The sequence below is a fragment of the Euleptes europaea genome, chromosome 10, assembly GCF_029931775.1.
Source record: "Euleptes europaea isolate rEulEur1 chromosome 10, rEulEur1.hap1, whole genome shotgun sequence".
Taxonomy (NCBI): domain Eukaryota; kingdom Metazoa; phylum Chordata; class Lepidosauria; order Squamata; family Sphaerodactylidae; genus Euleptes; species Euleptes europaea.
The window spans coordinates 68,920,411-68,939,060 of NC_079321.1; the positions used below are offsets into that span (position 1 = coordinate 68,920,411).

The window sequence follows — 18,650 nt, forward strand, 5'->3', positions numbered from 1 at the left end:
TCGCTCTGGAAAAGTAATACAAGAATTCCAGATGAAAACAGCTGTTCTTTGGTTTACCCACATCTTGTCTTTCTCTTTCAACCCTGGCATTCAGATCTTTGACCATTAACTTGAACCTGAGGATATGAACAATTGAAACTCGAAAAGTAGCTACCTACAGTGTAGCAGGTGATACCGTAAATAACCTTGCTTGTATCACTTGAGAACATAGATGAGATTTTCAAAAGGCCATTCTCAACTAATCTTAGGTATATCCAGACATGTGAAATGTAAGGAATTAGATAATTCTAATCTCTCTAATCCAGAGAAGTCTTTGAGCCCACCATGGCTCCTGCAACACCAAAGTCCATCCTCACTGGCTTCCTGGGCTCAGCTCAAGGGGTTTTGGCGGGGGTGTGGTGGCTACTTTATTTGATATAGTTCTCAAAACATGATTTCTAGATTTTTTTTGTTCTGCATTTTCAGGCTGATGGTATATAATTTCATAAGTAGGAAAGCTTTCTGATGTGAACACATTTTATGGAAAAATATGTTACTCTTTCCCTCTTTTTATCTTATGTTGCTATTCTGGTCTGCATACGTGTGGCACGACCTGCATTTATTATCTGTACTTTTAATCAGTTGACACCCTTCCATTTATTTGCAGACTTTGCTCCTCTTGTGGCCTTTGTTGATAACCAGCAGGAAATATAAGGAACAGTGTTTAGCCAGGTTTAAGGAAACTTAGGAGAAAGAAAACTAACCAAAGCTACTTCACATTTCATAAAACCTATAATTCCTGTTCCATTGATATTGCCAAAAGAAAGGGGAAAGCCTAAACTACAGACCCATTAAAGGAATGGTTAGGTTTAGAGCACATAAATAGGCCACACAATCTGTTCTGATCACTTCCTCCTCATAATCAAGAAATTATTTTTCATCTGCAGAGAACCAGCAGTTCAGGTTTTCAGAGACAGCTCTGCCAGTCTGCATCATTTAACCTTCTTTGAGCACCCTGCACTTGATACGTAAGTTATGAATCATGTTGTCAATCCAGTTCATGCAGCTGAATAACCTAATTATTGTAAGTACAAAAAGAGGTATCTGTGTATTCCAAAGCATAGCATCCAGAGACTATTATTCACTACCACCCACAAAAGCTTCTTTATTAGGAAAGCTATTTTGGATGCAAACTAAGTTCAGACAGAAATCAAAAGAAAGACAATGGGTAGGCCACAGCTTTAATGAACACAACCACAGGAGCACTGGCGAAACATGGGGACAGATCCGGCATAGGGCGACCCACCTGCCACCCAATAAACCAGTCTCCCCAGCCTGCCGGCTAGGGGAAAAACCGTGGAGTGGCAAGTCCCCAGGATCCCAGATGGGCGCAAACCACTGCATGGTTTCCTTGCTACCAGGTGGCGAGAGCCAGCCGACAGCCTGGGCATGCTACTGAATGGCTCCACCACCACCACCGCCCCACCCCATAAGGGAGTCCCCAAAATGCGGGAGGCAGGCTCACAGGCACAGCCTTCCCCCCACCAATAGATCCATCCCAATGCTCAAACCACCATCCCAGCTGTTACAGAATCATAGAAACAAACACAGAAACATAGAGCTGGAAGGGAACTCAAGGGCCATCTAGTCCAACTCCCTGCACAAGGCAGGGCATTCACAACTACCTCCCCACCCACTCCCCCAGTGACCACTGCTGTATGCCCAGAGGAAGACAAAAAAAAACTCCAGGATCCCTGGCCAAACTTGCCTGAAGAAAAATTCCTTCCTGACCCCGAAGTGGTGATCCACAATATCCTGGGCAGAGAACAGCAACAAATAAACCTAAAATGCAACCTGTAACAACTGAGATGCGTGGGTGGGAGAGCTGGAGCTGAGTGCGGGGAAGGGCCTGGATGCAACCCAGCTATGGGAGGGGAGGAGTAGCCTGCACAGAAAAAGCATGCACAGGCTCACCTGGGCTCCACACACACCCCAGGCCACCTTCTGCCAGCTGGGCCGCAGGGTCTCTACCTCTTCAGGGCTACACGCTGTCAGCACAGTGCAGGCAGAATCAGCCTCCTTCTGACCACTCCTGGCCCCAGGCCACAAACATGGCCCCAGGTGAGTCTGGGGCCATTGCTTCTTGGCCTTATAAAAGTTTTAAAATCTTAGGGGGATAACCACTCTATTGTAGTCCCCAAAATGCATTAGCCTGCTTACAAATTTCATAAATGTTGCTACAATCCCTTTGTAGTCTAAGCACTTGAGAATATGGTAAGGTTCTCTTCAGGTGCTGAGAATGAAAGGTGTCATAGGTAGGGTTGCCAGGTCCCTCTTTGCCACTGGCAGGAGATTTTTGGGGCGGAGCCTGAGGAGGGCAGGGCAGGGGAGGGACTTCATTGCTATAGAGTCCAATTGCCAAAGTGGCCATTTTCTCCAGGTGAACTGATCTCTATCGGTTGGAAATCAGTTGTAATAGCAGGGGTTCTCCAGCTAGTATGGAAGTCGGCAACCCTAATCATAAGCCAGGGAACAGTTCACTTCAGTAGGTTTCCAATACATACAACTGTATGGGCGCAAGTCCTGTCCCAGTACACTACACTTCATTGTGGAATATTCAAATGTGCAATCTTAACCTTTCTAAATCCACAGAAAGGTTTGACAATGTTTAGCATTGCACTGTAATTAAAACAGAGATGAAAATGATGAATTTCATGGGCTGACAAAATTACAGATCAATTGTATGTCTAGACAGCATACAACCATGATTCTGTTGATAATTTAGCAATAATTGTTGATAATTTAACTATATGCAATTTCTCACAAGTAAAACGATAAAAACATCAATAGATAAAATGCATTAAAATTAACAAACTATTAACACAGCATTAAAAAAGCTGGAGTATAAGTACAGCATAAAATGTTTTACAGCTTTAAATGAGTCTCATAAAACAGGCTAGACCAGGCTGTAAAACAATTTGAAAGATCAACTCCCTGGGTAAACAAGAATGTTTTAGCCTGGTGCCCCAAAGAGTAGGAGAGTAGTCATCACCAGGCAGAACTCCAGGAAAAGGGCATTCCACAGATGAGGGGCCACCCTGCCTCTGGTTACCACCTACCTCACCTCTGCAAAAGGGGGTACAAATATCAGGGTTTGCAAGCAGGATCTTAACTGATGGGCTGGACAAAACATTCAGGTTAATAAAAATTAAGAAGACAAAATGACCTCCAGTGTCATTTGAGGTGCGCCTTCCTGTGCTAGAGTTTGGAAATTCTCACAAGGCCTGTTGCAAGCAAATGGATGGTCGGTAAAGACAAGAGTAGAACAATCTCCCATTACATTAAAATTTCAATTTATGTGCTGCCCTCCTTTGTTGATAAATCACATTCTTAATATCCTATTTGCAATTATTTAACTCCTCCATTCAAGCTGTTTGGTAATTTATCAAAAAGTTGTCTCTCATATGATTTCACTTCATGGAGCCTTCAGGTTCATAACAGGAAATCTGTAGATAATTGTGTTTTTAAAAATCCCTGCTCACAAGGTTGGACAAATTATATTTGCATATGCTACTGATTTTGTCTCCTGTTAAAGATAGGAGATGACATTTATAGCTAGCTATAGAGGCACACAAGCAGTGCTTTGAGCCTTATTTATTTCCAGCCCACCCTTTTTATCAAGACTCAAGGTATTGCATCTTATATAATGACAAGGTTTTGAATGCCACTCAACCATGGAAACTTGCTGGTTGACCTTGGGTCAATTACTTTCCCTTAGCTTAACCTACCACATAGGATTGCCACAATAAGGTTCTCTTTCAGATTCATAAATACGAACAGAAAAACTTGGTAGAAATTAATTGTACAATTCATTTGGATAATAAAACAAAAGTTCAGTAAAGATTAAGAACATTTATTTCAATATGAGCTTTCATAGGGTTGTCAAGTAGTGCCTGTCAACCAATAGGAAAGCCGTGGTCAGGGATATGGGGTGGGGGTCATCACACCAGCTGTGGGGTCATGTTACTTCTGGTAAAAAAGCAAATAACATAGGTAGCTCTAGGAATCCCTGGAAACTCTATGGTAAAAAAAAAAAAAGGCCTAACATTACTATATATTATTTTATAAATGCTATTCAGTATCGAACGAAAAGGATTTATAATCCAGAGAAGACTTGGGACATAAAGCCTTTCTGCAGCCAAGCTGGAAATAAAGGGTTAAATCTTGACTAAATTTTCTTGGAGCATTGTACAAGGGATGGACTTGGAGGGAAAATGGTGGTTATGAATAGCATAAAATGAGAGATATTCTATAGGTTTCACTTCAGAGAAAGCATAGACCTTGGGTGGCTTAGATGGTACAGTTCTTAAAGAATTACAGTTCTTAAATTAAGTTCTCAAATTCCTTTCAGTTCCCAGAACTTCATATAGGTCAGGGGTGGGGAACATCAGGCCCGGGGGCCGTATAAGGCCCGCGAAGTCATTTGGTGTGGCCCTTCATGGGTCCTGGCAGATCTCTAGCTCAGAAGGATTTAAGACTGGCGATCCGCCCCCTCCCGCAGACAGGAATAGCCTCTATTCAAGGCAGATGTGAGTTTGTTTTGGCAAGAAAATGAACCTTTTCCCCCCTTGCAGAAGAGTTGTTAGCTATGGAGCTTCTAGGACCACCCAAGAAACTGTGTTAACCTTTTCCCACCTGGGCCATGGAGAAATGTATTCCCTCTGTACTACAAGAGGGCTGGGGGCGGAAGTGGTGAATGGCCCGCGAATAATGTTACAAATATCCAAATGGCCCTTGGCGGAAAAAAGGTTCCCCACCCCTGATATAGGTATTCCTATTCAGACTCTGCTGCCTAGCTAACAGGAAAGGTAGAGATTAAACTACCTCTCTTCCAAGGACTCTAGGAAATTCTGGGCATTAGTGCCTGGAGATTTTACTAAATCGACCCATTAGTTTACTCTCCATTGCAGGGAAACTCTATGCTAGACACTTGGTAAATAAACTCACGTTGTGGATGACAGAGCAGAGAATTTTAGGCTTCTGTCAAGCAAGCTTGCTTCTGTCAAGAAAAATCTTCATTGGATCACTGTGTTGTTTTACCCCATCTTGTTAACAAATACAGTTGTGGGAAGAGCTCTAAATTAATGGCGGCCTTTTGGGATCTAAAAGGAGCTTTTGATTCTGTACCTAGAGAACGGTTATGGGATAAGCTCCTGAAGATGGGTATTGCTAAGAGATTATTATACCTAATAAGAAGGCGCCATATCTCTACAAGTTGCCAAGTTAGGTACACCCCCTCTGGGGATTTAACATCCAAAATTCCGATAAAGGGGTAAAACAAGGCTGCATACTGGCCCCCCACCTTTTAAACCTGTTTATGAATGACCTTGGTTCTTTTCTGTGCTCCTCAGATTGCCATAGTCCAAAACTTGGATCAATTCATGTGCCATTCCTGTTGTATGCGGATGATGCGGTGGTGCTTTCACTCACCTGAATAGGCCTGAAACGTTTACTGTCTTGTTTCTTAGATTATTGTGACCTTAACAGTCTCACACTGAACTTTGAAAAATCAAAAATTATGGTCTTTGCAAAATCTTGAAGCCCCTTCAAATGGAGTATAAGAGGCAATTTGATCGAACAGGTGAAATGGTTCAAATATTTAGGAATATATTTCCATTACAGAGCCAGCTGGGTGATGCATAGGAAATACGCAATAGACTCTGCTCATAATAGTTCACTGGCAATTACACATTTCTACTTTACCAAAGGACACCATTATGTTCCAGCAGCTCTTAAGGTTTTTAATGCAAAGCTAAGTTCTCTATGGAATACCAGTATGGATTCATGCCTTAAATCCGGATGTTGAAAGAATACAATCTAAATTCTTAAGTAAAATTCTTGGAACACCAAAATGTATTCCTTCTGCAGCCTTTTGTCTAAAAACAAATCAAAGACTTATGGACACTAGAGCTTGGCTAGTAACAATCAAATTTTGACTTCAGTGGCATTTCAAGGCTGATCTAAATAGCTTTATCTCTCATATGCTAACTGAATCTCAATCATCCATATGATAAGACATATTGAGAAAAAAATTAGATCAGCAGGGATTTCTTTACATTCCCTGTATTGCCTCACAGAAAAGTCAGCATTTGATGTGATCAGATGTTGACTTTTAGACATAGAAATGCAAGAACTTAGAAGCCATGCAAGTAGTAGATGTTCCCCCTTGAGTTGGGAGCCTTGGCCAAATAGACAACATATAGCACCGCAACAGCGTAGAGCATATATGCTTGCCAGGCTAAATGCACTACCCTCAGCCTTGCTATATGGAAGATTTAATAAAATCCCATTTGCGGACAGAGTTTGCCCCTGCAGGAATGGTGAAATTGAATCCCTTGTGCATGTCCTTTTCAATTGTTGTTTTATGCTTGTAGCCGATCCCAATTCATTGACCCACTGCTTGTAAACAGGGAATGGCTCTCTGGTGAAATAAGGATATCCTATCTTATGACCACACAAAACTCAAAAATAATTGAATCAGTGGCAAGGTTCTTACAGCTAGTAATCAGGTATCGTGAATGGTGTGTAGCTTTCCTTAATGGCTGATTTGGGATGGTTTTATCCAATTTTATTTATTTGTACTTGGTTTTATCCAAATGTATGTTCTTCCTTTTTATATGCCAATAAAGGCTTGTGTTGTTGAACTTAAGTTCTCAAATTCCTTTCAGTTCCCAGAACATCTTATAGATGTTCCTATTCAGACTCTGCTGCCTAGCTAACAGGAAAGGTAGAAATTAAACAACCTCTCTTCCCCAGAGAAGTATGGAGATTTCCCCTCAACTCTCTCACTATAGAACTACCTCACTCCAGTGGCAGTAATCCATTAACAAAACCCTGTATTTGAAATATTTCCTTCCCAGAGCCTATCCCAGTGACCTGAGAAAGGGCCCTTTTCTTCCCAATCTCTGCCTGTCACTCCACGGGATTTGTTTTTACACCAGCTTAGGCAAGATTGAACCCTCAGGTTCCCAGACTCAAACACAGCTACTGATCACACAGGTTATCAAAACCAGAACCTTTTCCTTTCCTTGGCGCTGAGAGAGTGAGCCCTTTAGTTCCACCCACTCCTTTTCTCTGGGCTTCTCTCAAAGATTAACCCTTGGTTCGTCACAGCTGCATACCCCAATTGGCTCTCATGCTGCTCCTGAGGATCCCACTGCCCACAGGCCACATTTCAGGGAGATCAGTGGGCTGCAGCAGGAGGGGGGATAGGCAGGAAAGTTCTGTCCACTGGAGTAAGTGCCTTGTGTGAGCCAAAAAAAATTGCCTGGATCCAACTCCAAGTTTAAAATGAGTAAAACATCTTACAGTAGAAAACTTACTAAGAATGTGGTACATATCTAAGAACAGGTCAAATCCAATAAAATCAATAATAGCACCAATAATTTGAGTTTTTAAATTTAATCCATCTGGAGCTCTTGGAGAATCTGATCTAAGGAAGAAACATAATCTTTAAAGAATGGCTCTCATTGTCCTTTCTTACATGCCCAGGGAAATGATGATCGCTACTTTGGGGTCAGGAAGCAATTTTCCTCCAGGTCAGATTGGCCAGGGATCCGGGGTGGGTGGGGTGTTGTTTTGTTTTTTGACATCTTCTGGGTATGGAGTAGAGGTCACTGATGGTGTGAATTTCCTGCATTGTGTAGGGGGTTGGACTAGATGATCCTGGTGGTCCCTTCCAATTCTATGATTCTATGATTTATGATTATCAACAGTTGAATACCTCTGAAAATCTTTAAAACATTATAGGAAATGAAAAAATATTCTGATATGAATATCTGTTTTAAAAAGGAAGCTATGTATAAACATTGGAAAGATGTTGATTCCAGTTTAGAGAACTGACTGTTTTTTGGGGGGGATGGGACCCAGTGATTAAAAAACTACTATAAAAAGTTTGAAATATGGTTTTATAATGGATGTGCGTCTAAGCGTGCAATCATGAAGGGGGACAAATGCCCATAGGAGCTGGTGTGACCCCTATGCTGGCATCAGTGCCACTTGCATCATGCAAACTGGCACAGACAATGGCATAGGGCAACTTATGGTGGCCCCCTTGAGATGTGGTGGCAGTGTCCTCCCGCTGGCATGTCCCAGTTGTATTTTTCCCATGCTGGTGTCCTAGGGGGCATTCCCAGGGCGTCCCTGGGGGCAGAGCTGCCTTTAGGCAGCTTCTTAACCTCTATCGGACCGTGAATGCCCCTCAATGATGCGGCGTCGCTACGCCAGCTTTTTTGCTGGCGTAGCCTCACTAAAGACAATGGGGTTATTTTTCTAGCTTTTGTTTTTAAAGGGTTTTTTTTCACCTTTATTCTGGCCACTCCCAGCCGTTGCCCCCCCCCCTTCAGGAATGGGCTGCCCAAGTGGTATCCTGTTCAGACTGACATTTGTCTAAATCCATTGAAGTCAATAGACTTTGCTTAGAATTGCACTGGGGAAGACTGCAGTTCATTGCCTTCTGTCAATTCATTTCCATCCTATTCTCCCACAGGTAAATTTCTCATGCTTTATTAACAGCCTAAAAGCAAATTATTAAAAGCAGTGACCAGATGGTGTACAATCCTTCAAAGACAATGCAGAATTACTGATAACTGAAGCCACCTTTGCTGAAAATATAAAATATAAAAAAAGAAAAACGTTTTTTGCATCTATGATGGACTTGCCTTACATACAAGACTTTCTAGTTTAACATTAACATAGTAAAACAACACAAATACCTCTTGGTCATCTAATATTTTATTGACAATATAAAACTTACAAATAGAGGGCTGTGAAAATTGTTATGCTGCGTGTTCCTGCTGCTAACATTTTTATGCTAAGCATTGAAAGGAACATGAAACTCACACAACTAGGGAACTGGAGACTAAAGTGTTTTGAGAACTCAAGCTTAACTTCCCATAATTAATCCTTTATCATTCACTTTTGTTATTTGTTAGAATTATGCCTAGATGTCACACTAACATCTAGCTCCTTATGTACTCAAGTACCACAGGCCTGTTTTTCTGTTGTGGTACACCTTTGTAGCTGTTGCAGTTCTGTCGTTATTAATTGTGAGACCTGCAAGACAATTAGATTGAAAAATGGTCTTCACTATCTTTCAGATTGCACAATATCTACTATGTCATCTGCATATAAACTAATTTTCTTCATTGTTCCTTTGATTTTACTACCTTTTATTTCCATGGTATTTCCATTGTGTAGCTAAAGATTCCAAACAATTAAAAAATAACAAAACTATCTTCCCTGCCTATTTCCTTTATATAAACAGAATATCTGGAATCTAATTAGTAGCTACTATTCTTGTATTTGAACTTTTAAAAATAGTCCATCCAAACATTTTCACATTTGCCAGTCTTCACAAACTGTGATATGTAGATATTATGAGCTTTCTGTGTTGGTCCCAGAAAGTTGGAGGGGACACAATAACCTGATGTACATCTGGTAAGTACCTGAATGGAAGATCTCTTGGAAGTCCTATGCTCACGGACCCAACTTGCTGTTTTTAAAGCAGGTTGTCATGGCGGCTAAGAGAGCTGTCTATCATTTGTATATGATTTCCCAACTCTCACCATTCTTAGACTCAGTTGCTCTGCCCACACTGATCCATGCTTTTGGCTAGGGGTGTGCAGCAAAAAAAAGTATTTTTCCTATCTGGATAGATTAAATCTTTAAATTGGTATTCCCAGGTTCCAAATACTGGTATGGTATTCAGATCTGGGGTCTGGGGGAGAGTTCCCAATATTTTTTGGCTCCATTATTCCCTATGGGGAATTTTTCTGGGGTCGCTGGGTGTGTTAAATGTACTGCCACCAAAATTGCATGAGAGCAGCTGGTGTCTGTCATTTAAATGACTCCCAATTTTCAAGTCATTTGGACTATGGGGTCCAGTTCTATGGGCCCCTGAACAAGATGCCCCCAGCCATCCGTCATTGTTCCCTATGGAAGGGGGAAATGCAAAAAATGTACAACCAGAGAATCTCCCCATAGGAAAGCTATTGCAGCTATTGCTGAACCTAACCAATGTAAAATGTGAGAATCTCAAACTATGTAAACTACAAAAAATCCACCAAAAGTCAGAACCCAACACAAAGCAATTCCAGCAGAATCTTACCTAAAGCAGCCTGGCAAGCCAATACCAAGCCCTGGAAACACAAAAACAAAGGCAAAAAAGGGGAGGAAGGAGAAAAACAGTCCTGGAAGCCTGCAGACGTCTGGCTCCTGATATTCCCAGTTAATCCCAAATACTTCCAGAATTTTTTCAAGACCCATTTTACAGTATCCCAAGAAATCTGAGATATATTTTGGAGACCAGAATACATCCAGAAAATACTGATAAGGTATTTTTCAAACATGTTTTCAGGTCGGGAATATTCGAATGCGAATTCCTACTTTTGGCACCTTGTGATGGACTACTGTAATGCATTCTACACTGGGCTGCCCTTGAAGTCAACCTAGAAACTTCAGCTGGTTGAGAATTTGGCCGCCCAATTATTGACAGGGGCTAGACAATGGGAACATATTTTGCTTATCAAAACAGTTGGTTTCTGAATCCAATTCAAGGAGCTGGTTTAAAGCCCTTCGTGACCTTGGAGTCATATAGCTAAAGAAATGCACCCTCCCATATATCTCCACACACCAGCTATGGTCCTCAGACAGCTACCTACTGGCTGTTTACCTACTTAAGGTAGTCTGCTGGGCAGCAACCAGAACCTGTCCCATCTCCATTGTAGCTTCCACTTTGTGCCACAGGCGCCCTGAGAGCGTGAATGAGGCATCATTGTTAGAAACTGTTGAAAGGCCTTGAGAGGCCATTGTACTTGCCAGGCTTTTAATGGAATATAAACTGTAGCCATCTCTTGGTGGTAAGGGAAGGAGGTGATTGTGGGCTGTAATTTTTTGTTTTAAATTATGCTTTTGATTATGATTTGTAAGCTTCCTTGAGCCATGAGGAAAGGTGGGGTCTAAATATTTAAAAAATATTGTTGGGATCAAGCTCAGTAACACACCTTTCTACTCTTTCTTAAAGTGCCTTTTGCCCTCTGTAAAAGGTAAAGGTCCCCTGTGCAAGCACTGGGTCATTCCTGACCCATGGAGTGACATCACATTCCGATGTTTACTAGGCAGGCTTTGTTTACAGGGTGGTTTGCCAGTGCCTTCCCCAGTCATCTTCCCTTTACCCCCAGCAAGCTGGGTACTCATTTTGCTGACCTCAGAAGGATGGAAGGCTGAGTCAACCTTGAGCCGGCTATCTGAAACCAACTTCCATTGGGATCGAACTCAGGTCGTGAGCAGAGCTTGGACTGCAGTACTGCAGCTTACCACTCTGCGCCACAGGGCTCTTCTTTTGCACTGAGTAATCAGTATATAATTCCTATATTGCCTTTCTTTTTTCCCCATCACAAATGAGACAATTCTCTATCCAAACTATCTCCCTAATTACTCCACCCCAAGTCATTGCAATCCCTTCAAGATGTCATAATGAAAGTATTAAAAGAACTAATGAGAGCAAAGCATGTTGCACAGTAAAAGTGTCATGACTAATTATAATGAAATGCTTCCTTTAACGTTAAAGGACTTTATTACACCTGTGCATCACATTAAGCTGTTGTTACTATATGTTGACTTTGGAAGAATATGTTATGTATAATTATATTATTTTGCCTGAAGGTTGTCCTGCAGGGGCTGTAATTTAAACTAGGAGACCAAAAGGGAGGAGAGCAAGACGGGAAAAAAGAAAGAAAGAAATAGCCCTCCTTCTGAACACCTGCCTGTGCCTTTAAATTGTAGGCTAAGCAGCTGCAATCTATTTTTAAAAATTAACTTGACTTTAAATGGTATTTTAAGGAATGTTTCTTTGAAACAGTGAAGGCCTTTACTAAATCGCTGAGAAGAGAAAGAACACATAAAGGATACTGTTTTTTCCTCTCATGCTAGAAAATAAAGGACGGTTGTTGTTTTAAGCTACAACCACCATTTGGTTGCTGTTTGGGACGTTAAAATTAACACTACAGCTGGTCAGCCTTTGTTGTCTGTGATACATTGGCAGAGGGTCATTTTTGTATTTAGGTAAAACAATTGGCTCTAATAAAGCGAGGACAGGTGATTTGTTGGTTTCCATGGCTCCTGTTTGCAGTGCGGACCAAAATCCAAAACAAAGCATAGCGGAGTGAGCACATAGTTTTCATGAAGAACATTCATGTGCTCTTTGAGTTAAGACTTCTTTTCCTCCCATGCAGTATTAAGCGCCTTGGTATACTTAAAGGAATCCATTACAAATGGGAGTATAAATTATTTATGAATTAAAGCTATATATTTATGAGGTAGAAAGTAATATAATTCTGGACATTAGGGGGGAAAGCAAATAACAGAGTTCAGACATGTTCCCTCTAGATATTTTCATTATAAATCTGAAATTTTAGTTGGAACCTTTCGAGCACTATACCTAAAGGGAAAAATATAGAGGGCACACACTCGATTACGGCCTCTGGACTTTCACAAATTGGTATGCACCATGTGGGCATGTGAAAAAAATCGGCTTTTGTACAGCATCATAGGATCAGGCTATATAAGGGATACTCAACTGCGTGAATATTTCCCCAAATTTCTCTTCTGGGACCAGGACTGAAATTTCACGCAAGGGTGTTTATCTCATTCCCTGCAGGCCATTTCTCTTATCAAAGCTGCCCTCTCCAAGCTGCTTTCCCTTACAATGGGGGGGGGGGGGGGATACAGGCATTCCTACTTTTTCCTTTACAAGACAAAAGCATACTTTAAAAAAAATGTCCCACAGGGAAGGAGAGCTGCCTTCTTGCTCTTCCCCTTTGTAAGTAGTACATAAATAGTACATATAGGTCATTTCTTATGTAAGGTCTAATAATCAACAAGGAACCAACGCAGTCATCATTCCTAGAAGCTTAAAGGATACATTCAGCAGAGGGTGTTTACCAGGTGTGCTCCAGCCCAGATGTGAACAATTACATTTCAGGATATTGATTTTAGATCATGTAAGGTACAAAAAAGAAATCACAAGGATGGACGCCTGACATTCTGCATAGCAAGAATCAAATTTGGCTCCAAGGATTCTAATTGTCAAGAAATCTCTTCACCTTTTGCTTCCAAGACATTTGGTTTTGTGGTAGGCTAAGGGAATCAAGTGGCACCCACAATTTTTATGGGAGGTAGGGGTCCTCTCCCATGCTCTTCCCTCTCTTTAGTCTTTCAGGGGTGTCCATGCATACATTTGCATGCAATATTATTACTATTATGTTATTTCTCTTTTGGTGTCCCTGAATGTATGTTCTGTATCTCTAAATCAATACTTTTAAAAAAACAGTTCTTTGGTTTTTGTATTCAAATTTCTTGCTAAATACTTGTATTTTAAGCAGGTTTTTTTTTAAAAAAAATCTCTTGTCAATCACCATCTTTGAACCCAACATTCAAAACACATTATTCCTTATGTGTCATAAGGGAAAGTTAAAGTGTTGTTTGGAAAGGACCTGAATTAAATAAGTGATGTGTGCACTGACCAATGCCAGTTTACTCCCAGGTCCTGTCCAAGTACCAGAAGGGATGATATGACAAACCTGTACAGAAAGCTTGAGCTGCACAGCTCCATAGCACTGCTATGGAAGTAAGTGGTGGACCAAACAAGGAAATAGGAACATGAGAGGTATGCTGGAAAAGAGGGGCACTCAATTGACTTGTGTTGACAATATTGTTAGAGGTATTAAAAGTACCTACACTAAAAGATCTTGAAATACATGGCATTTGAATTTTTTTTTTGCAATGTAATCTTGAATATAGTACAAAATATTTAGTATTTATCACAGAAATGCCAGCACAGCTGGCTCCATTGGCAGTCGGTGTAGCCACCCTGAGAAGGATATAAAGTTTTTAAAAATATCAATACAAATAATCAATTTATACTGCTGTATTTGCAAATTCTCTGAGAGAAATAATACACTCGATTATTTGCCTGGTCCTCAGATCTAAATAATAGTACCACACCGAATCCAGTAATTTCCCCATTATAAACCTTAACTAAAATACAGGCTTCTCAAATATACCCCAACAGCAAAATTCAGCTAGACAGCTTGAGTTTCCACATAAGCAGTATGAACAAACTTCTTGTGATGCAAGGCAATGTGAGGTGAGCAAAAGAGAGGTCATAATAATCAAATTTGTTCTCATTAATTAATTTATTAATGAAGCATTCATCTGCATGTCCTTAGTGGCAGCAAACATTACAGAAGCGCCCAAGGAAGATACATCTGATGCGATACATGCGCCCAAGGAAGATACATTTGATAACCCTGAACACACCCTAGCATTTTATTAACTTCAACAGGATGTAATTTATATGAGGAACACAAAGCAGGTGGTCTGAGTTAACATCAATAAAAGAATAATAATAAGACAGTGGCCTTTTACAAATGGCTGTTTCCCTTGTGGTCACCCCCTCCCCAACCACTTCGGGTCCGCGTTGATTATGCATGCATTTCCCAACAGTCAGAGGTCACCTTGCACCTAGCCAGCATCCAGAAAAAGTGGGCAAGGGACCTATGACAGTCAGAAAATGCATGCATAATCAAAACAAAGTAGTTGCGGGGGTGACCATGAGGGAAACAGCCATGCATAAAAGGCCAGTGATTTTAGAGGCTCGTGAGAAATAAAGTGAAAGATCCTCTGTTGCTCCGACTCATCTTTAAAACCTTTAATTGATCAGGGACTTAAAGTAGCTTCATACCTTATACTTTTATTAAGTTTAATGAAACCTATTTATAGATGTGGCCTGCACAACTTGTGATTCACCAAGCTACATGCAACTTATCATTCATGCACTATGATCCACCATGGGCTTGGCAGCTCTTCTGTGAGCAGGTCATCATACATGGCTTATTTTGTTTTATGAGTTGAAAGTTCTGCAGACCTGACATAGATAGACACAAAATCATATGTAGGTGAATTATATTGCGTTATACCCCGTTGAGATCCCTCCCCAAACCCCATGCTTCCCAGGCTCTGCCCCCAAATCTCCAGGAATTTCCCAACCCAGAGCTGGCAACCCTATCTTTTTCAGTAGTATCCCAACCAAGTGTACACACCAGGAAAGACATATATGATGATCACCACACAGATTTCATCTTTATTCCTACGCAGAAATGTAGGGGGACATGCATGAAAAAATGTGTGAAACAACTTTCATCAGCCTAACCTATCTCACAAGGTATTGTGAGGCTAAAATGGAAGAGAAAGGAACAATACAAGTAACTTTGGGTCCCCACTGAGGAGAAAGAAGGGGTATAAGTGAAATAAATCCATCAATCAATATGGAACACATGGCAGAATCATTCACATATCTAAAGCTTCAAATCTTTAAGCCTCTTAAGGCAGATCCCCACAACAACTGAGACACCTGATTCATACATGATAGGTCAGCACTTGAATTCTAAAAACTGCCTCCATAGAAAAATATTGTGTTTAAAATTATGTGACGTGATATGAAAAGTGTACTGTGCTGCTTGCAGATGAGAAGGACAAGGGAAAAAAACTAGAAAATTTCAAGGAAAAAAATACACTTCCCCCCTGTGTTTTTTCCTGATGCCTCCCCCAATTTTTCCAATAGAAAAACTGTAAATGACGGGGGTACACTGGGAAAAAAAACCCGCCTATGAAACATTTTCTCTTTTAGAATGAGTGAAATGCTTCTTCATTCAAGTGTTTTCACATTTTAAAATATAGCAAAAGAACCCTGAGTACTTTTTCAGTTTTTCCGATTAAGGAAAATTGAGAAAGTTGGGGTAATACTGGGGAAAAAACCTCCTATGAAATATTTTCTCTTTTTGAGAGAAAACCTTGTCTGACAAAGCATTTCACTCATTTCAAATGTACCGCATAAAAAGGACAGAGGAAATTTGGAAGAGCACAGGGGGGAAAACCTCCTACATTATAGATATATTTGGTATTTTCTTGTTTCTTTTATTTTGTCAACAATTAAAATGCTATGTTTTAATAATATATTATTAAAGAGTTTTGTGTTTTCAATGTTATGGGAATCCTACCTATTGTGACACTGTAAGAGAGTCTGGCCAAACAATGTTTCCCACTCCACAAATAACTGGAAAGTTATGAAAAACAATATACTCAAGAGAATTTATGTAGCAGCATACTGAATGCAAGGCCAACCAGATTGAAACCAAAAGTAAAAGACAAGCAGCACATACCAATTAAGCCTTTAAAGACCAGAACTATGATTAAATGCTGAACAGGTGAGTTCTTACAGTACGATGATATTAATAAAGCAATTGTTCAAATGCTATGAACTGGATCATATGGGCTCTGCTTGCTGATAGAGATGCTTTATTCTGGCGCAAGGAACACTCCACAGCTGCGAGAGAAATTTCTGCCAGAGAAGAGAGAAATAGCCTCTTGCCCTGGCACTGGAAGCAAGCATGTATATGCTGTATTCTGTATTACACACACAGCTGTATACTTGGATAGTGGTTTCTGGTAATGCAACCTAGCCATTCCACTGCAGGTATGAATTACAGCTCACTTCCCGCTCAACGCATACCACATCGTTTGTGACATGCTCCCCACCCCTGTTTTTCCCTTGTGAGTCTGTATTTTTAGACTGGAAGCCTGTAAGCAGGGTCCCGCAGGTAGAGCTGTTAATTACTATTTAGAAGCTCTGGCAATAAAAAAAAGGTGAACTGACAGGAAGGTACAGTTGACGTGTGCCACAGAGCTCCGTCCACTTGCCGCTCCTAGAAGTATGTCCCGCAGGCCACCCTTTCAGCACACATCCCCAAACTCTTACACAGTCTCTATTTATCATACACACATAAATCACACACCATCTGTGGCATTCACAGAAACAAGATACAATAAAGTTATAACTAAATCTCACCAGCCTTCAATGTCATAATATACAACGATATGTTTGTAGTTTTCTAATTATGTAAATCCTGACCTGGATGGCCCAGGCTAGCCTGATCTCGTCAGATCTCAGAAGCTAAGCAGGGTCAGCCCCGGTTAGTATTTGGATGGGAGACCACCAAGGAAGGCCAGGGTTGCTGTGCAGAGGAAGGCACTGGCAAACCACCTCTGTTAGTCTCTTGCCAGGAAAACCCCAAAAAGGGGTCGCCATAAGTCAGCTGCGACTTGAAGGCACTTTACACACACACAATTATGTGAACAACTAAGACGATGATCTTCCACTTCAATTGGCTGAATATATCAACTGCGGTTTTTACCTGTTTCCTAGATCAAGTGGAAACTCAGCTTCTTGAATTTGCACAAAGAATGCTCTGCTTGTCCTCTTCAATAAGATGCCTACTAATTAGATCTAGACAGACTCTTCCTCTCCCCCACCACCACCACCCATCACACTACAGTTAGTTGAGTGGGAGTGTATGTGGAGGAATGAACTTTAGGAATGTTTAAAGCACAGCCATATCATTTGACCTTTCGCATATTTATTCATTAAAAATCTGTCTACCATTTCCTCTCTTAACACAAACGAACTTAAAGTTGCTCACTAAAAATTCATTATTTTTGAGCTGTCACTTGAAAGTAAAAAGAATAAATTGTGCATACATACATATGTTAAATTTATTAATTACCTTCAGTCCTCCAAATGTAGCCTTCTGCCTAGATTTGCCCATCTAGATGTTCTGCTGGTACATATGCATCACAGTAGGCATTTACTGTACTTACGGTTCAGCTTCGATACTTTGCTCTGCTGCAACATAGTTGGCAGGGATATAGCCTTGCAGCTTCTGCCCAGGCCTGGCAAACCCATTCTCCAAGAGCAGCTTTGCAAACCACCATCCTTCATGGGACCTATCCAGAACTTCAAGTTTGTCTCCAGCTTGGAAGCTCAGATCGTCCTCTGTACGGGCTTGGTAATCAAACAGGGCCACAAAATTACAGTTCCGTTCTGCTGGAGGAAAAGGAGGTAAGACTCTCTCACTGTCCTCCTTATTCTCTTCGGATTGGCTGGGTGTTCCTGAAGTGGAGACTACCATCGGGTTGCAGATGACTGGCTCAGGGTTACATTTATCCCCCGATCTGCAACTGCAGACATCATGGAAGAGCCAAGACACATAGGGTTCCAGACAAGTGCAATGTTTCTGATAACAGTTCCCCATGCTGCTTCCTTTTTTGCGGCTTGAATTCCTTCAGGTTTTCTTTTTAAGCTAGGCATTTACAACTGCTTTGAAGCCCATCTCACGTTCTTCTTTAATCACCATTCTAAAATTCTTTCTACAGTTTTTGCACACCTGTAGTCTCGGAGCTTCTCCTTCTGTGCCTCTCTCCCAAATCTTCCCTAAGAGTTTCCTTCTTCCTTTCCAGATCCACGCTCAGAAGTGAAACCTGAGTAGTGAAGTGCAATTATTCGTGTCGGGAATTGTTCACTTCCTCTTCTGATCAGACAGAACTAAACCGCCGGGGATGGGGGGGGGGGATCTGTAAGGAACAGAACAGGTAAACAGAAAAGGTACATAAACCCTCCGGCATAATCGTCCTACCTCTGCTCCTCCCACTCTTTTTATTCTCTTCAAATGTGTTTCTAAAGCCGTAAAGCTCTGCACACTTTCTGGCTGCTGGTA

General features: G+C 41.1%; 1 protein-coding gene across 1 annotated transcript in view; it reads right to left on the reverse strand.

Moving 5' to 3' along the window:
* Window positions 1-18,188, reverse strand: part of FRK (fyn related Src family tyrosine kinase) — a 51,015-nt gene extending 32,827 nt beyond the window's left edge. Inside the window, exon 1 of the mRNA XM_056856087.1 lies at window positions 17,755-18,188. Within this exon, the coding sequence (XP_056712065.1) occupies window positions 17,755-18,188 (434 nt within the window). The remainder of the gene's footprint in view (window positions 1-17,754) is intronic.
* Between the last annotated feature and the right edge of the window lie 462 nt (window positions 18,189-18,650).